At 47.5% G+C, this 20420-nt stretch overlaps 1 protein-coding gene across 1 annotated transcript in view; it reads left to right on the plus strand.

The window, feature by feature from the left end:
- Window positions 1–14758: 14758 nt before the first annotated feature.
- Window positions 14759–20420, plus strand: part of LOC137347518 (LIM domain transcription factor LMO4-A-like) — a 33346-nt gene continuing 27684 nt past the window's right edge. Inside the window, exons 1-2 of the mRNA XM_068011971.1 lie at window positions 14759–14828; window positions 16873–17176. Of these exons, the coding sequence (XP_067868072.1) occupies window positions 16938–17176 (239 nt within the window). The 5' untranslated portion in view covers window positions 14759–14828; window positions 16873–16937. The remainder of the gene's footprint in view (window positions 14829–16872; window positions 17177–20420) is intronic.

Genomic DNA, 20420 nt, shown 5'->3' on the forward strand with positions numbered 1-20420 from the left:
TGTAAAAATTACATTGCCAAACAGTTTCCAAACAGCACCAAAAAATACAAACATTGCAAGGGAGATCAGTTTCCTTCAATACTGTCATGAGTTTCTTCCCAACCCTTCCGTTTCACAATTGTCATGTCAATTACAGTTTTACATTTACAGCAATTCAGAATATTAACGATACAGTTCGAGGGGTTTCCCATGGATCCAGCCCCTCAGTCCAGCTTGGTGGGGGAACCTTACACTGTGGTCTTTCCCCATTGAGCCTTTGCTGCGGCTGCCCCAAGCTTTAGTGCGTCCCTCAGCACGTAGTCCTGGACCTTGGAATGTGCCAGTCTGCAACATTCGGCGGTGGACAACTCTTTGCGCTGGAAGACCAGCAAGTTTCGGGCAGACCAAAGGGCGTCTTTCACCGAATTGATAGTCCTCCAGCAGCAGTTGATGTTTGTCTCGGTGTGCGTCCCTGGGAACAGCCCGTAGAGCACAGACTCCTGTGTTACAGAGCTGCTTGGGATGAACCTTGACAAAAACCACTGCATCTCTTTCCACACCTGCTTTGCAAAGGCACATTCCAGGAGGAGGTGGGCGACCGTCTCTTCCCCACCACAGCCAACGCGGGGGCACTGTGCGGAGGGGGCGAGACTTCGGGTGTGCATGAAGGATCTGACGGGGAGGGCCCTTCTCACCACCAGCCAAGCTACGTCTTGGTGCTTGTTTGAAAGTTCTGGTGATGAGGCATTCCGCCAAATGACTTTGACGGTCTGCTCGGGGAACCATCCGACAGGATCCACCGTTTCCTTTTCCCGTAGGGCCTTGAGGACATTCCGTGCAGACCACTGCCTGATGGACCGGTGGTCAAAGGTGTTTTTCCGCAGAAACTGCTCCACGAAGGATAGGTGGTACGGCGCCGCCCAACTGCACGGAGCGTTCCGCGGCAGTTCTATTCTATGTCTCGGCTAATGAAGGGAAGTATCCCACATGTCTTCCTAACCTGTCCTGCTACCTTCAGGGATCTGGGGACATGCACTTCACGGTCACTCTATATTTCTCAGTATTGTACCATTTATTGTGTATTCCCTTGCCTTGTTTTCCCTCCCCAAATGCATTGCTTCACACTTCTCCAGATTCAATTCCATTTGCCACTTTTCCACCCACTTGACCAGTCCATTGATATCTTCTCGCACTCTACAGCTTTCTTCCTATTAATTCGGCCAATTTTTGTGTCATCTGCAAATTTCTTAATTATGCACCATATGTTAGTCTAAATCATTGATATATACCACAAAAAGCAAGAGACCGAGTACTGAGCCCTGTGGAATCCCACTGTGAAGCAGCCTATCGCTCCTGTACTGCCTACGATGCAGTCCACAGATGCATCAGTCTAGTGAGAGACATCACGTGGCATATTTTTGTTTTTACCACCTGGGCATAAAGCAGAGTGCAAGGAAGAAAAACCGGTTGGGTAGGAGATTGCAAGCAGCTAACAGGACTCATCTGATTTTCCTTTGATCTAAGTGAATGGAAGGAGAGCTGGCTGGGTTCTCTCGTGGGTTGTGTGACTCAGCATCATGACTTCCTTTTCCTTGCAATGATCCAACATCCTCACCACTTTCACTGTGGGAAACAGGCATTAACTGGGCAGGTCACAGGTGGCAGGATTCAAGTGTGCAGAGTAGATTGCATGGCCTCCATGGATGCCGCCTATATCTTTCCTTGTGTGAGGGTATTTTAATTCAACATGCATGTGTCTTGCAGCATCATAGAGTACCTGGGCACTCGAGACATGCCTGAAGTGACTCACGCAGCTGTCTGCCCTTTGTGGAGGTGACATCTTCCCACTGATCCTGCAATGTTTGACAGGGTAGGCATTGGAGGGCACTGTGGGGCACGAGGGTATGTTGCCAATATAGTCGTTGAAAATACTGATAGCTACAACGTGTGCAAAACTGGGGGTAGCAGTAGTCCACCTGACACTGTTTTCTCCCAGGGTCTCTGGAACTGGAGGGCTGAATTCACTTTCTGTGTTATCTCCACCCAGGTAGCTTCCATTCCTGTGTTCCCATCAGAGTTCCGTTCTATGCCAAACCATTCACCTTGCCTGCCCCGCCTGCCGCTGAACCTTCAAGATAGCACTGTTAAAATGGGCAGCTCCTCCTATAGTGCAAGCCACAATTTTGCCATGTCAAAATATACCACCCCACACCTAAAACAAGCAGCGTGCCTTTAAAAGCTGCTGCCTCCATGTAGTTTCGTGCTCCAGCCTGCCAATCACACTGCTGGCGAGGTTGCTTTTACTTGTCTTTCCTGCACAAGAAATCTATTAAAATGAGGAGGGGCTAACCTTACAGGGATGCCAGCCCTCGCCACACCAGCAGGGCATCAGTCGCCACAGCTGCTTTTAGGAAATGGTGGATTTAAGATGTTGTTCCAGATTTCCTTAGCAGGAGGAGCAGTTACACTGGGATACGCTTTTGCCTAATGTCCTGCAAGTTTGCAGCCTGCCACTTCTACCCAGTCTGGGCCTACACATGACTGCATTCTCACACTGTGAACCCCTTAGAGATGGGCAATGTGTGCTGGCCCTGCCAGGGTCACCAACATCCAAATGTAAAAATGTAAAAAATTCCTCATAGTTACTCCCATATGGAGTAGGTGACTAGGGAAGGCTACTGTGACAAACTTGGAACCAGCATTAGATCTTCTCCCAGATTCAGCACCACCCATCCTCCATGTTCCCTGTGATCAGGAATGTACTTTCACTGTTCAATTTCTAGTAAAGTAATAGATAGTGTGATGAAAAGACTATAACACTGAGCATTCTGGATTCTGTGACCTTGCACAGCCCCATGTGCATGTTTCCTCTCTTTAGGAAAGGAGACCAATTGTTATATATATATATATATATATATATATATTGTTATACTATCTGTAAAATGTTAGAGACTAATTAGCCAGGAACTAGTTGTTATGTGTAAGTATTCCAGTAGGGGGCCACAGTCATGGCTGCACTGGGGAGTCATGTTATATGTAACACAAGAACCAGTGGAATCAGGTTTTACAGTACAAAGCATGGTGCTGAAATAAACAAGACTGGCTCCAGCCTTTTCCAAGTTTCAAGTGTGATTCTTTCCAACATCTGGAAACCAGAAACAACATAAAGACGAAACACTGATGAACACTAATCAGACGAAACAAATTGTAAACCAACAAACTGGTTTATTTTACATAATTGAACAGAATACCATTTTCACGGCGCGTTTTACCTATTTACTGTGGTTCCTCACAACATCAGAAACCATGAATTAATGGAAATGTTACCCTTGACATGGGTTTACCTCAATTCACCTGTCAGCATCATTGAACTGAATGGCAACAACTTCAGAAAAAGAGACTTCTCTGCCTCTCTAATTACCCCTGCTCCAAAATCTGCTGAACACTCCTTCTTTTCCATATTGAGATAAAAGCAATAGTTAAACCTCTGACCTCAGCTTTCTGTTAAAGATTGGCTCATTGAGCTGCCAATCAAGGCTAACACCTTGGATCAGAAACCTGCCCCCAGTGTGAGAGCCATTTAATTACATTACCGGTTTAGCTCAGCCTCTAGCTGTGTTCACTGAATGAAACCAAGGCAACATTCTAACTTACTTTCTGAAAGTGTGATACGAATCCATTCAATTGTTGCAAACTAACAAAATATTTTAAATATTCACAGTTCTGTTAATTACTTTTTCTGGTTCCATGCTAATGACCTAATCAACATTTCAGATAGCTTGTGTGTTGCTGGGAAAAATTAAAGTTCACTGCGAAATCATGATATCAATTAACCAGAAAATTTCTTCAACCCAAATTGCCAAAAATTTTGAAATACACAGCAATTGAATCAAATAAGGGCAGAAATTTGCTTACTCCTGTGCTGGTAGAAAGCACTATTAGAGGATGCACAGAGTGAGAAACTCGCTTACATTGTTACAAGGCTTCATGCCAGCAGCAACCTTGCATTACTGTTCTAGAGTAGGTTATTTAGAAAATAATCCAGATATGGTGCTCGTGAAGGAGGTGAGAGGAGACACGGGCGAAAATGAGGATGTGAGAGGTGGGCATGATAAGAAGATGAAGAGGTGAGAGTGGAGATGGGAAGACTGAAGGAGGTGAGAGGTGAGAATGGTGAGATCCCGTTGTTCCCCCCTCACTGATGGCAGGGTCCAGCACATGAATGCAAAGTCAAGCCTGAAACATTCACAACCATCTTCAGCCATATGTGCTGAGTAGATAATCCTTGGCCCCCTTCTCCCGAAGTCCCCAACATCACAGATGTCAGTCTTCAGCCAATCTGATTCTCTCCAAGAAGCAGCTGTGCAGACTGGTTACAGCAAAGGCTATGAGCCCCGACAACATCCCAGTGCTGAAGACTTGTGTTCCAGAAATAGTTGTCTCCCAAGTCAAGCTGTTCCAGTACAGCTACGACACTGGTATCTAACCAACAATTTTTAAAAATTGTCCAAGAATGTCCTGTCCACAAAAAAACAGGACAAATCCAATCCAGCTGATTACTGCCCCCTCTCAAACATCAGCAAAGTGATGGAAAGTGTCTTTGACAGTGCTATCAAGCAGCATTTACTCAGTAATAGGGTAGGCGGTGGCGTAGTGGTTTTATCACTGCACTAGCAAGCCAGAGACCCAGGGTATTTCTCTGGGGACATGGGTTCGAATCCCACCACAGCAGAAGGTGGAATTTGAATTTAATTAATAAATCTGGAATTAAAAGCTAGTCTAATGATGGCCATGAAACCATTGTCGATTGTTGTAAAAACCCATGTGGTTCGCTAATGTCATTTAGGGAAGGAAATCTGCTGTCCTTACTTGGTCTGGCCTACATGTGACTCCAGACCCACAGCAATGTGGTTGACTCTTACATGCCCTCTGAAATGGCCGAGCAAGCCACTCAGTTGTACCTAACCGCTACAAAGTCTATAAAAAGGAATGAAACCGGACGGACCACCCGGCATCGACCTAGGCACCGGAAACGACTACGGCAAACCCAGCCCTGTCAACCCTGCAAAGTCCTCCTTACTAACATCTGGGGGCTTGTGCCAAAGTTGGGAGAGCTGTCACACAGACTAGTCAAGCAACAGCCTGACATAGTCATACTCACGGAATCATACCTTACAGACAATGTCCCAGACACTGCCATCACCATCCCCGGGTATGTCCTGTCCCACCGGAAGGACAGACCCACCTGAGGTGGTGGCACAGTAGTATACGGTAGGGAGGGAGTTGCCCTGGGAGTCCTCAACATCGACTCTGGACCCCATGAAGTCCCATGGCATCAGGTCAAAAATGGGCAAGGTAACCTCCTACTGATTACCACCTACTGCCCTCCCTCAGCTGATGACTCAGTACTCCTCCATATTGAACAGCACTTGGAGGAAGCACTGAGGGTGGCAAGGGCACAAAATGTACTCTGGGTGGGGGACTTCAATGTCCATCACCATGAGTGGCTCGGTAGCACCACTACTGACAGAGCTGGCCAAGTACTAAAGGACATAGCTGCTAGACTGGGTCTGCGGCAGGTGGTGGGAGAACCAACACGAGGGAAAAACATACTTGACCTTGTCCTCACCAATCTGCCTGCCGCAGATGCTTCTGTCCATGACAGTATTGGTAGGAGTGACCACCACACAGTACTTGTGGAGACGAAGTCCCACCTTCACATTGAGGATACCCTCCATCGTGTTGTGTGGCACTATCACTGCGCTAAATGGGATAGATTTCGAACAGATCTAGCAATGCAAAACTGGGCATCCATGAGGCGCTGTGGGCCATCAGCAGCAGCAGAATTGTACTCAACTACAATCTGTAACCTCATGGTCCCCACTCTACCATTACCATCAAGCCAGGAGACCAACCCTGGTTCAATGAAGAGTGCAGGAGGGCATGCCAGGAGCAGCACCAGGCATACCTCAAAATGAGGTGTCAGCCTGGTGAAGCTACAACCCAGGACTACTTGCATGCCAAACTGCGTAAGCAGCATGCGATAGACAGAGCTATGCGATCCCATAACCAACGGATCAGATCTAAGCTCTGCAGTCCTGCCACGTCCAGCCGTGAATGGTGGTGGACAATGAAACAACTAACTGGATGAGGTGGCTCCACAAATATCCCCATCCTCAAAGATGGGGGAGCCCAGCACATCAGTGCGAAAGATAAGGCTGAAGCATTTGCAACAATCTTCAGCCAGAAATGCCGAGTTGATGATCCATCTCGGCCTCCTCCTGAAATCCCCAGCATCACAGATGCCAGACTTCAGCCAATTCAATTCACTCCGCGTGATATCAAGAAATGACTGAAGGCACTGGATACTGCAAAAGCTATGGGCCCTGACAATATTCCGGCAATAGTACTGAATATCTGTACTCCAGAACTTGCCGCGCCCCTAGCCTAGCTGTTCCAGTATAGCTACAACACTGGCATCTACCCTGCAATGTGGAAAATTGCCCAGGTATGTCCTGTACACAAAAAGCAGGACAAGTCCAACCCGGCCAATTACCGCCCCATCAGCCTACTCTCAATCATCAGTAAAGTGATGGAAGGTGTCATCAACAGTGCCATCAAGCGGCACTTGCTTAGCAATAACCTGCTCAGTGACGCTCAGTTTGGGTTCCACCAGGGCCACTCAGCTCCTGACCTCATTACAGCCTTGGTTCAAACATGGACAAAAGAGCTGAACTCAAGAGGTGAGGTGAGAGTGTCTGCCCTTGACATCAAGGCAGCATTTGACCGAGTATGGCATCAAGGAACCCTAGCAAAGTTGAGGTCAATGGGAATCAGGGGGAAAACCCTCCGCTGGCTGGAGTCATACCTAACGCAAAAGAAGATGGTTGTGGTTGTTGGAGGTCAGTCATCTGAGCTCCAGGACATCACTGCAGGAGTTCCTCAGGGTAGTGTCCTAGGCCCAACCATCTTCAGCTGCTTCATCAATGACCTTCCTTCAATCATAAGGTCAGAAGTGGGGATGTTCGCTGATGATTGCACAATGTTCAGCACCATTTGTGACTCCTCAGATACTGAAGCAATCTGTGTAGAAATGCAGCAAGACCTGGACAATATCCAGGCTTGGGCTGATAAGTGGCAAGTAACATTCGCGCCACACAAGTGCCAGGCAATGACCATCTCCAACAAGAGAGAATCTAACCATCTCCCTTTGACATTCAACGGCATTACCATCGCTGAATCCCCCACTATCAACATGCTAGGGGTTACCATTGACCAGAAACTGAACTGGAGTAGCCATATAAATACCGTGGCTACAAGAGCAGGTCAGAGGCTAGAAATCCTGCGGCGAGTAACTCACCTCCTGACTCCCCAAAGCCTGTCCACCATCTACAAGGCACAAGTCAGGAGTGTGATGGAATACTCTCCACTTGCCTGGATGGGTGCAGCTCCAACAACACTCAAGAAGCTCAACACCATCCAGGACAAAGCAGCCCACTTAATTGGCACCCCATCCTCAAACATTTACTCCCTCCACCACCGATGCACAGTGGCAGCAGTGTGTACCATCTATAGGATGCACTGCAGCAATGCACCAAGGCTCCTTAGACAGCACCCTCCAAACCCGCGACCTCTACCAAGTAGAAGGACAAGGGCAGCACATACATGGGAACACTACCATCTGCAAGTTCCCCTCCAAGTCACACACCATCCTGACTTGGAACTATATTGCCGTTCCTTCACTGTCGCTGGGTCAAAATCCTGGAACTCCCTTCCTAACAGCACTGTGGATATACCTACCCCACATGGACTGCAGCGGTTCAAGAAGGCAGCTCACCACCACCTTCTCAACGGCAATTAGGGATGGGCAATAAATGCTGGCATTGCCAGTGATGCCCACATCCTATGAATTAATTTTTAAAAAAACTTGCTCACTGATGCTTAGTTTGTTTTCCGCCAGGGCCACTCAGCTCCAAACCTCATTACAGCCTTGGTCCAAACATGGAATGGACTAGAAAGCTGAATTCCAGATGTGAGGTGTGAGTGACTGCCTTAACATCAAAGTAGCATTTGACTGAGTGTGGCATCAAGGAGCCCTAGCAAAATTGAAGTCAATGGGAATCAGGGGGAAAACTCTCCACTGGTTGGAGTCATACCAAGCACAAAGGAGGCCAAACATCTCAGCCTCAGGACATCGCTGCAGGAGTTCCTCAGGTTAGTGTCCTAGGCCCAACCATCTTCAGCTGCTTCATCAATGACCTTCCCTCCATCATAAGGTCAGAAGTGGGGATGTTTACTAATGGTTGCAGCTTCAATTGCAATTCCTCAGACAACATTCAGGCTTGAGCTGATAAGTGGCATAGAACATTCGCACCACGACAAGAGAGAATCTAACTACTCCACCTTCACGTTCAACGGCATTACCATTGCTGAATCCCCCACCATCAACATCCTGGGGGTTACAATTGACCAGAAACTGAACTGGACCAACCATATATATACTGTAGCAACAAGAGCAGGTCAGAGGTTGGTAATCCTGCGGTGAGTAACTCATCTCCTGACTCCCCAAATGCCTGTCGACCATCTAAAAGGTACAAGTCAGGAGTGTGATGGAATACTCTCCACTTGCCTGGATGGGTGCAGCTCCAACAACAAGAAGCTCAACACCATCCAGGAAAAGGTAGCCCACTTGATTGGCACCCCATCCATAAACATTTACTCCCTCCATCACCAGCGCACAGTGGCAGCAGTGTGTACCAACTACAAGATGCACTGCAGCAACTCGCCAAGGCTCCTTCAACAGCATCTTCCAAACCCACAACCCCTGCCACCTAGAAGGACAAGGACAGCAGATGCATGGGAACACCACCACCTGCAAGTTCCCCTTCAAGCCACACACTGTGTTGGCTTGGAAATGAATCACCATTCCTTCATCGTCAATAGATCAAAATCCTGCAGTGGTTCAAGAAGGTGGCTCATCACCACCTTCTCATGGGTAACTAAGAATGGGCAATAAATGCTGGCCTTGTCATCAACACCCATATTCCAAGGTTGAATTAAAAAAAAGCTGAGTAGTTGAGAGGTGGGCATGGTAAGAATGCAAGGAGGTCAGAGCTGAGAGCTTATGGGCAGCACAGTGGTTAGCACTGCAGCCTCACAGCTCCAGTGACCTGAATTCAGTTCTGGGTACTGCCTGTGTGGAGTTTGCAAGTTCTCCCTGTGACTGCGTGGGTTTCCACCGGGTGCTCCGGTTTCCTCCCACAGCCAAAGACTTGCAGGTTGACAGGTAAATTAGCTATTGTAAATTGCCCCTAGTGTAGGTGGGTGGTAGGAGAATGGTGGGGATGTGGTAGGGAATATGGGATTAATGTAGGATTTGTATAAATGGGTGGTTGTTGGTCAGCACAGACTCGGAGGGCCGAAGGGCCTGTTTCAGTGCTGTATATCTAAATAAATAAAGGAAAGAGACAAGTGGTGTGGAGAAAGGGGGCTGAAAGGTGGGTGGGATGTGAGGTTGAGAGTCTCCAAGCCGACCAAGGTGGGGTCACCAGTTTAGCTCCTGTTTACTGCAAGACGCCACCTTGGTCAAGGAGCTGAATCCAGCACTAGTGGGTAATATTGTTTACCAAGACCAGAGGCTTGTTAAACAGCTGATTAACACTTAAAATACCAGCTAGCATCCAATAAAGAGGCTGCACAGCATTTTGATACCAATACTTCAACTCACGCCTTCCCCTAACAGTGACCAGCTGTTTGGGAGCAAACACGGTGTTGATTTAGATTGAAGCGCAACTTAAAGGGATACTCACCACTTAAAGGGATACTTTTTTTTATTTCCAAAATATACTTTATTCATAAAAATCTGTAAACATTACATTCCCAAACAGTTCCAAACAGCATCAAGTCAAAAAATACAAACAGTGCGAAGGTGGTCAGTTTCCTTCTATACAATCATGAGTTGCCTCACAACCCTCCCATTTCATTGTCATGCCATATACATTTTTACATTTACAGCACACAAGATTTCTCCGATAGAGTTCGAGGGGTTTCCCATGGATCCAGCCCCTCAGTTCAGCTTGGTGGGGGGACCTTACACTGTGGTCTTTCCCCATTGAGCCTTTGCTGCAGCTGCCCCAAGCTTTAGTGCGTCCCTCAGCACGTAGTCCTGGACCTTGGAATGTGCCAGTCTGCAACATTCGGTCGTGGACAACTCTTTGCGCTGGAAGACCAGCGAGTTTCGGGCAGACCAAATGGCGTCTTTCACCGAATTGATAGTCCTCCAGCAGCAGTTGATGTTTGTCTCGGTGTGCGTCCCTGGGAACAGCCCGTAGAGCACAGACCCCTGTGTTACAGAGCTGCTTGGGATGAACCTCGACAAAAACCACTGCATCTCTTTCCACACCTGCTTTGCAAAGACACATTCCAGGAGGAGGTGGGCAACCGTCTCTTCCCCACCACAGCCACCGCGGGGGCATTATGCAGAGGGGGCGAGACTTCGGGTGTGCATGAAGGATCTGACGGGGAGGGCCCTTCTCACCACCAGCCAAGCTACATCTTGGTGCTTGTTTGAAAGTTCTGGTGATGAGGCATTCCGCCAAATGACTTTGACGGTCTGCTCGGGGAACAATCCGACAGGATCCACCGTCTCCTTTTCCCGTAGGACCTTGAGGACATTCCGTGCAGACCACTGCCTGATGGACCGGTGGTCAAAGGTGTTTTCCCGCAGAAACTGCTCCACGAAGGATAGGTGGTACGGCACGGTCCAACTGCATGGAGCGTTCCGCGGCAATGTGACCAGGCCCATCCTTCGCAACAGCGGGAACAGATAGAACCTCAGCACGTAGTGACACTTGGAGTTTGCGTACTGGAGGTCTACACACAGCTTGATGCAGCCGCACACGAAGGTGGTCATCAGGATGAGGGCCATGTTGGGTACATTTTTCCCGCCCTTATCCAGAGATTTGAACATCGTGTCCCTCCGGACCCGGTCCATTTTAGATCCCCAGATGAAGCGGAAAATGGCTCGGGTGACCGCCACAGCGCAGAAGTGGGGTATGGGCCAGACCTGCGCCACGTACAGCAACAAAGTGAGTGCCTCGCACCTGATGACCAGGTTCTTACCCACAATGGAGAGAGATCGCTGCTCCCACATGCTCAACTTTTGTTGTACCTTGGCTACTCGCTCCTCCCAGGTTTTGGTGCATGCCCCGGCCCTTCCGAACCATATCCCCAGCACCTTCAGGTAGTCTGACCTGACGGTGAAGGGGACAAAGGATCGGTCAGCCCAGTTCCCAAAGGACATGGCCTCGCTCTTGCCGTGGTTAACTTTGGCTCCCGAGGCCAGTTCGAACTGGTCGCAGATGCTCATCAGTCTGCGCACGGACAGCGGATCCGAGCAGACTCACCGCTTAAAGGGATACTCACCACTTAAAGGGATACTCACCACTTCAAGGGATACTCACCACACTCCGTCTTCACCATTTCATGGTCATTGCTGCTGGAGCTGTGAAGAGGATCTCTGAAGCACATCTGGAGACTTTCTGGGACACTTTGCCAAGACTTCCCCAACACTCAAACAATATTTATTCCAGAAATTCTCTGAGAACTTCATTTAAAAAGAGTAAGTGCTGTGTTACTCCACCTTATTGGACACCTTTACAGGAGTCACCAGGGCTTGTTCATGGGCATCTTGCTAGGGGGCCCCCTTAAGTCTGGATGAACAGTGGGAGGAGGACATGAGATCAGCACCAACTACTGTAGGAAAGAGGGACAGGAAGGCAAGTAGGGCGAGGTGACATCCTTCCTCTACCACACACCACACACCCCCTCTCCCCCCTCCACAAATCCCCATAGATACAGGGTATACCTCCTCCTCTATCTCCTTGAGCACTGTGTCCAGTTCTGATCTCCAAGAGACAAGTAAGGTATCAGGTGCTGGAGGCAGAACAGAGTCCTGAGACTGGTCCCCAGTGTCAAACGGACTGGGTTATGGGGAAAGGCTGGAGAAATTTAGGCTCCTCCGCCTGGTAAGGAGGGTCTGAAAGGTGATTTCACAAAGGGACAAATAGTAAACAGAATAGAGACAGTTAATCTGTAATATTACTTTAAATTAAACTCTTAATGTAGGTTAAAGAGACACAGGATCACACCAGGAAAAGATAACTTTAGGACTGAGAGAGAGAGAGTGGGAGAGATTGAGAAAGGGAATGGCAGTGATAATGGAAGCAGCAGTGGGAGTGGCAATGGGATTGGGACAGAAAGCAGGACTGGGAACAGGAGAGGGAGTGAGAGTGGGTGTGAGAGAGAGAGTGAGAGAGAATGAGAGTGAGAGAGGATGTGAGAGAGAGAGTGAGAGAGAGGGTATGGGTGTGGGAGCAGGAAAGGGAGTGAGGGAGAGAGAGAGAGAGAATGAGAGAAAGATAAGGAGTAGCAATGGGAGAGAGAGAGAGAGAGAGATAAACAGTAGGAACGAGAGAGTAAGAGAGAGAGATATGGAGTAGGGATGAGTGAGAGAGAGATAAGGAGTGGGAGAGTGTGTGAAGGCATCAGACTCATATTAATTTCATTCAAGGTACTAGTTTCCCAGTCGGAAGCCATAACTAAAATACAATGTTACCGATTGCCTCACGGATTTAATTAAATTGGGGAGCGTATACTCGCCTGTGTTGCAGCAGTTTTTAATTATGAGCTCAGATAGATTCAGGAACGCTGATGTCTGGGGATTGAGTTAATTAAAAGCTGCTTTATTTTAGTTTTAATTAGTTTCTCTGCACCATATGGCCTTGTCCTGTGGTCAAATTAACTTAATTAAGCTCATTAAAGTGATCAGTTTAATTATTCAGGGAAATCTGATTGGTAACTGGAGTCTCTGATAGTTCACGGGATTGTTTTCCTGTCTTTAATAAAGTTGGAAGGAGATCTCCCTCAGGCAATGACCTCCAGACTGAGGCAAGGTCACAGGAGTAAATATCCTGCTCTGCAGGGAGAGAGAGAGCAAATCAGGGCCTGTGTGAAGCCTGTTCAAAGCCCATTAACAGGGATTGAGACCCCAGTGCAACCTCTGTGTGTGCTGTTGGATTCACAGTGTTGAAGGGGCAGATTTAGTGTGAGGCTGAGCATTGTACTGAGGCTTGACAGCTGAAATCTCCGAGCAAGACCCTGCTGGAAAGATCACATGTTGAGTTATTGATTGGGATCAGGATTAGGCCTAGGAACTGGAGAGAGGCCATTCAGGCCCTCCAGCCTACTCCTCCATTTAGTTAGATCATGTCTGATCTGTACCTCAACTCCTTTTATCCACCTTGGTTCCATATTCCTTGATAACCTTACCTAACAAAAAACTAACAAGCTTCAATTGATCCCGAGAATCCACAGTTTTGTTTGCGGGGAGAGAGTTCCAGGTTTCCGCTACTCTCTGTTTGAAGAAGTGCTTCTTGATTCTACTCCCAAAAGGTCTAGCTCTAATTTTAAGATTATGTCCCCTTGGTCTTTATTCCCTGCCAGAGGAAATAGTTTCTCCACATCTACTGTATTAAACCATTCCCAAAGAAAATCTCATCCGACATGAGATCCACTTCTCCCATTCTTGCAGTTTCGGCTGAGCCGCAATTTTTAGAGGATTTGTTTATGGATCAAGAAGGAACACATGTTAGAAGGTGGGATTGAGGGATATGAGAGGGTGGGATTGAGGGATGTGGTGGGAGGGTGGGATTGAGGGATATGAGAGGGTGGGATTGAGGGATATGAGAGGGTGGGATTGAGGGATGTGGTGAGAGGGTGGGATTGAGGGATGTGATGAGAGGGTGGGATTGAGGGATGTGATGAGAGGGTGGGATTGAGGGATGTGGTGAGAGGGTGGGATTGAGGGATGTGGTGAGACGGTGGGATTGAGGGATGTGGTGAGAGGGTGGGATTGAGGGATGTGATGAGAGGGTGGGATTGAGGGATGTGGTGAGATGGTGGGATTGAGGGATTTGGTGAGAGGGTGGGATTGAGGGATTTGGTGAGAGGGTGGGATTGAGGGATGTGGTGAGAGGGTGGGATTGAGGGATGTGGTGAGAGGGTGGGATTGAGGGATTTGGTGAGAGGGTGGGATTGAGGGATGTGGTGAGAGGGTGGGATTGAGGGATGTGGTGAGAAGTTGGGTAGGTGGGACCAAGAGTTATTAAAAAAACTGAAGTTCTTTCCTTTTTCCTGTTGTATGTTTTGAGTGAGATTTCCAGTGGTTGAACTCTGTGAACTAGCCTCTACAGTTATTCCACTGACATGGTAAAGGTGTGAAGTGATTTTTGTGAACTATGTGGGCTAAGCTATGTCGATCTCCTACACACACAATTTCTTTTCAGCCTCCACTCTTCCTGAGACCAATGACTTTGGATCACCTCAGGTTGCTGATTCTCAACTGCCTCTAAAACCAAAGCTTTGTGTCATCACTTCCTAATGTACATTGATGTCTCCTTTATCCTTCCTGATCCCCAATACAACTGCTTATTGCGATCAACATGGAACTTCGTTTCCCAAAACTAAATGGGCCTCAAACACAGTCTGTTTATTAGCAGAGAATCCAGCTTCAAGCCCCTACATTGAGCTCATGTGATTATGCAGTGGGTTCACGCACCAACAGCACATTTCATGGAGCTCAGTGGGAGTCCAGCCCTCCCTCAGTATTTGCTCATTGGCCCAAAGGCTCAGTCTGTCTTACAGGCAGCTCTGACTGGCTGCATGACAGACCCAGGCAGCTGCAAACACTTACAACACAGACAACAGCTCCAAGAGGCTCAACACCAGCACTGGAAGTTACAGCATAAAGTGAGGCAGCAAGTCACCCACCTGCACATCAACTGGAGCAGGTGAGAAGGGAAAGGAAGGCAGCAGAGGGAGATGAGAGAGGGAGAGGGGAAAGTGAGATGAGAGAGGGAGAGGGGAAAAGGGGGATGGGAGAGGGGAAGGGGAGATGAGAGAGGGAGAGAGAGAGGGGAAAAGGGAGATGAGAGAGGGGAAGGGAAGATGAGAGGGGGAGAGGGTAAAGGGGGATGGGAGGGGGAGATGGGAAAGTGAGATGAGAGAGGGAGAGCGGTAAAGGGGGATGGGAGAGGGGAAAGGGAGATGAGAGAGGGAGAGAGAGAGAGAGGGCAAAAGGTAGATGAGAGAGGGGAAAAGGGAGATGACAGAGGGGAAATGAGAGAGGGAGAGGATCAAGGGAGATGAGAGAGGGAGAGGGGAAAGGGAGATGAGAGAAGGAGAGGGGAAAGGGGGATGAGAGAGGGAGAGGGAAAAGGGGGATGAGAGAGGGAGAGGGGAAAGGGAGATGGGAGAGGGGAAGGGGGATGAGAGGGGAAAGGGGGATGAGAGAGGGAGAGGGGAAAGGGAGATAAGGGAGGGAGACGAGGTGCTGGGACAGACTAGAGGGAGCATTGCTCTATTTATGTGTGTACATTTGTCTGATTTTGTATGTGTGAGAGTGTGTATTAGGGTGTGTGTGTGTGTGTATTACTGTCTGTGTGAGTGTATTACTCTGTGTGTGTGTGTGAGTGAGTGTATTACTGTGTGTGTGTGTGTGTTACTGTGTATTACTGTGTGTGTGTATTACTCTGTGTGTGTGTGTGTGCATTACTGTGTGTGTGTATTACTGTGTGTGTGTGTGTATTACAGTGTGTGTGAGTGTGTGTGTATTACAGTGTGTGTGTATTACTGTGTGTGAGTGTGTATTACAGTGTGTGTGAGTGAGTGTCTGTTACTGTGTGTGTGAGAGTGTGAGTGTGTATTACTGTGTGTGTGAGTGAGTGTCTGTTACTGTGTGTGTGTGTGTGAGAGTGTGTATTACTGTGTGTGTGCGTGAGAGTGTGAGTGTGTATTACTGTGTGTGTGTGTGTGTGCGTGTGAGTGTGCATTACTGTGTGTGTGTGTGTGCGAGTGAGTGTGAATTACTGTGTGTGTGCGTGAGAGTGTGCATTACTGTGTGTGTGTGAGTGTGCATTACTGTGTGTGTGTGAGAGTGAGTGTGTATTACTGTGTGTGTGAGTGAGTGTCTGTTACTGTGTGTGTGTGTGAGTGTGTGAGTGAGTGTCTGTTACTGTGTGTGTGAGAGTGTGTGTGTATTACTGTGTGTGTGAGTGTGTGAGTGAGTGTCTGTTACTGTGTGTGTGTGAGAGTGTGTATTACTGTGTGTGTGTGTGAGAGTGTGTATTACTGTGTGTGTGCGTGAGAGTGTGAGTGTGTATTACTGTGTGTGTGAGTGAGAGTGTGAGAATGTGTATTACTGTGTGTGTGTGTGTGAGAGTGTGTATTACTGTGTGTGTGCATGAGAGTGTGAGTGTGTATTACTGTGTGTGTGCGTGAGAGTGTGAGTGTGTATTACTGTGTGTGTGTGTGAGAGTGTGTGTGTATTACTGTGTGTGTGAGTGAGAGTGTGAGACTGTGTATTACTGTGTGTGCGTGAGAGTGTGAGTGTGTATTACTGTGTGTGTGAGTGAGTGTCTGTTACTGTGTGTGTGTGTGAGAGTGTGTATTACTGTGTGTGTGTGTGAGAGTGTGAGTGTGTATTAGTGTGTGTGAGTGAGTGTCTGTTACTGTGTGTGTGTGTGAGAGTGTGAGAGTGTGTATTACTGTGTGTGTGTGAGAGTGAGAGTGTGTATTAGTGTGTGTGAGTGTGTCTGTTACTGTGTGTGTGTGTGAGAGTGTGAGTGTGTATTACTGTGTGTGTGAGTGTGTGACTGAGTGTCTGTTACTGTGTGTGTGTGTGAGAGTGTGAGAGTGTGTATTCGTGTGTGTGTGAGAGTGTCTCTGTCTGTGTCTGTATACGTTTAATAATGACAGGCTCAGTTTGGCTGTGCTGACCTTTCCTCCTCTGTCCCCCATATTCCAATCAGCATAACTCTGCTATTTTGTTGACAGAGTTTTCCACTCCCAGCAAGTGTGGAAGCCTCGGTCTGTTTGCAGCTCACTGTGCCAGTGGTACCATGGTAAACAGCCGGAGCTGTGGATCTGCAGGAGCTCGGTCAGGCAGAAGCAGCTCAGCCCACAGGACGTGTGCGGGATGTGGGCTGAAGATTCTGCAGCGCTTCCTTCTCTACTCGATGGAGCGCTATTGGCACACGCCCTGCCTCAAGTGTTCATGTTGCCAAGCTCAGCTGGCAGAGATTGGCACCTCCTGCTACACCAGAAGTGGAATGATCCTTTGCAGAAATGACTACATCAGGTACCAGCGCCAGTCTGCCCTGTGTTTATGTTGGTCATCACCTTCCAGTGAGTCAAATGTAAGGGCACTTCAAGTCAATTTCTCCAACTTCATTACCGTCTCTGTCTCTCTGTCTTTGAGTCTGAAGGTTGTGGGTTCAAATCCTACTCCAGAGACCTAAGCACATAATCCAGTACTGAGAGAGTGCTGCACTGTCTGAGATGCCATCTTTCAGATGAGACGCTAAATCAAGACCCTATCTATTCTCTCAGGTACTTGTAAAAGATCCCATCATGCTATTTTGAAGAAGAGCAGTGGATGTCTTTGTGTCCAGGCCAATATTTATCTCCCAAACAACAAACCAACTTCACAAAGACAGATGGTGTGGTCATTTATCTCATTGCCAGTGTGGGACCCTGCTGTGCACACGTTGAATGTCAGAATGTTCAGGTGTGGGGTTGCATGGAAACTGATCCTGTTCTTCCCCCAACATCTGCCTAAGCTCAGCATACAGGGGGACTGGATAGTGATCAGAGGCTCAGGCTGATTTCCCCCAATTAACCAAGGGGTGTGGCCAGTTTTGGGGGCAGGTCTGGCATCTGACACAATGTTTTTTAACAGAAACTCCAGTTGTACTGGGTCTAATTTGCACTTGAAATTCCGCCTTGGTTTGCGCTGGTTTGGATGATTTCTGGTGAATTACGCAGAAAAAAGCAGCACAGCCGAGTGGAAACTCTGGGCCTGCAGCTTTTGCCTTACTTTAGCTGTTACCATGGTGCCAATAACATTTGGGATTTTACCCCTCATATTTGTACAGAAACGTTTGATAATATCACATGGCACCAGCCAGGTCTCCCCTTACAACTGGCAGGATCAGCGATACCACACAACCAACTGCTGCCTGTATCCTGCACATGGGTGTAAAAACACATGCACACACATGACAAAATGACAAAACATGCACACGTACACAGGCATGTACACAGACATCCACAGATATGTGCACACATACCTATGCATGTATACACACACAGATACGTGCATATACACGTGTGCATATACACGTGTACATAGACACACATTCATATGTGCACAAATGCACACACGTGTACATACAGAAAAAACACATAGAAGTTACATCTCAGAAACAGGCCATTCAGACCATCCCACTCTGTAGCATTTACTCTCCATGTGAGTAAATAGTCCTGATCACATTTACCTGCCCTGTTCCAATATCCCTTAAACCCATTATCCTTCACCCACCTGTCCAGTCTAATCTTGAATGTTGATCCAGTTCCTGCCTTTAACCCCTGACCCAGGAAGTGAATTCCACAGCCTGACAACTCTGTGCATGAAGGAGTTTCTCCTGCTCTCTGTTCTAAATCTCTTACATTTAATCTTGTATTATGGCCCCTCATTCCAGACCCCTCAACTACTGAAAACGGTTTGTTTCTCTTGACCGTGGTCCATCCTTTCATAACTTCAAACACCTCTATCATATCACTCCACGTTATTCTACTGGAAAAAGACAACTGTTCAAGTCTTTCTTTGTATTTGAGTTTCTTCTTGCCAGCAGCACCCTCGTGAATCTGTATTGTACCCACCCTGTCTATCGCCTCACTCTCCTCCCCATAGTGTGGAGCTCCTTACTATCTTTTCTCTTTTATATTCTGGAGCTCTTGTGATAAAATGCAGATTTCCATTAGTATTTTTACAGCCTTACCAACCTGAGGTGTTGCTTTTAATGTCATGTGACCCTGTCCCCAAATCCCTCTGCTCTCGCACAGCCCCAAGCCTACTTGCATTCACAGTAAAATTACTGCTGGTAGTTTTTATCAAACTGCATCTCCTCACAATAACTGACACTGAATTCCATCTGCCATGCTTTAACCTATTCCCTCATCTTTTCCCTCTGGCTTTCCGCATTGCTACATTCACATCCATATATCCCTGTGGAGCCAATCATCGCCTTGATTGTACGAATTACACCTCTGAGCGATGTTAAAACATTTTCCCTTAATCCGTGACTTAATAATTGGCTTCATTTGGTGCCAGTTATTTGTTAGCATGGTTTTCCTCTCTAGTGTTACAATAACATGGCCTTTATTTTCAATCATGAGAGTCTGCAGCCAAGAATGAGCCCCTTTTGTTAACGCTGGTTAGCATGAGTGATGTGATGAAGACGGCTCACTACAGTTTTTGGGACGTGCTGGGTGGTCACAGTAAAGTTTCCTGCTTCGCTCTGACCTTCTGTTCTGCTGATGGACCATTTTTGGGTCCCTGTGGCCTCTTCTGAAATGGCTTTGATAGCTGGGTTTAGATAATGTGTGCAGGATAACATCAGAAAACCTTTCTTGAGATTCCCTTCTCACTTGTATCTTCAGGATTCTCCCTATGTTTTCAAAATCGGCACAACAGCCCAAGTAGGTGTCAGTCTTGGCTTAGCAGGCTGCACTCTTGCTTTGGAGTTTGAAGGTTGTGAGTTTAAGTCCCACTTCAGTGACTTAAGCATAAAAATCTTAACTGACACTACACTGCAGTACTGAGTGATTTATCAGCTGAAGTGCCTTTGGGCATCCTGAGGATGTGAAAGGTGCTAGATAAATACACATTTAAGTTGTTAACCTTGGAGGGTGATTTTCGATTCTGTGCTCATCATCTGAGAAGGGGGTCGGGGGCTGCAATGCCATCTCAGAGTACAATGCTATTTTGATAAAGGAGTTGAATCCAGCACGAGGACTGGCTTGTTAAATAGCAGTTTGCCACTTTATTGAGTGTTACCAGGTATTTTAAAAGGCTGCACAGCACTTTTGTGGCTAATGCTTCAACCAACAGCCTCTACTAACAGCAACCAGCTTTTTTGGGAGTAAACATGGTGTTGACGTTGATTTCAAGTGCTATTTAAAAGGACACTCACCATTTCATTACTGTTGGAGAGGACCTATGAAACACATCAGGAGACTTTCTGGGACACTTTGTTAGTGAAGTCTTAGCAAACAACATTTATTCCATAAATTCTCTAAGGATTTCACCTAAAAAGAGTAAGTGCTGATCCAATTTATTGGGCACCTTTACAGGAGTCCCCAGGATTAAGGGAGTGCTTGTTCATGGGCATCTTGTAGGGCGGCACAGTGGTGCAGTGGTTAGCACCGCAGCCTCACAGCTCCAGCGACCCGGGTTCAATTCTGGGTACTGCCTGTGTGGAGTTTGCAAGTTCTCCCTGTGTTTGCGTGGGTTTCCTCCGGGTGCTCCGGTTTCCTCCCAC

This window comes from Heterodontus francisci, chromosome 32, assembly GCF_036365525.1.
Source record: "Heterodontus francisci isolate sHetFra1 chromosome 32, sHetFra1.hap1, whole genome shotgun sequence".
Taxonomy (NCBI): Eukaryota; Metazoa; Chordata; class Chondrichthyes; order Heterodontiformes; family Heterodontidae; genus Heterodontus; species Heterodontus francisci.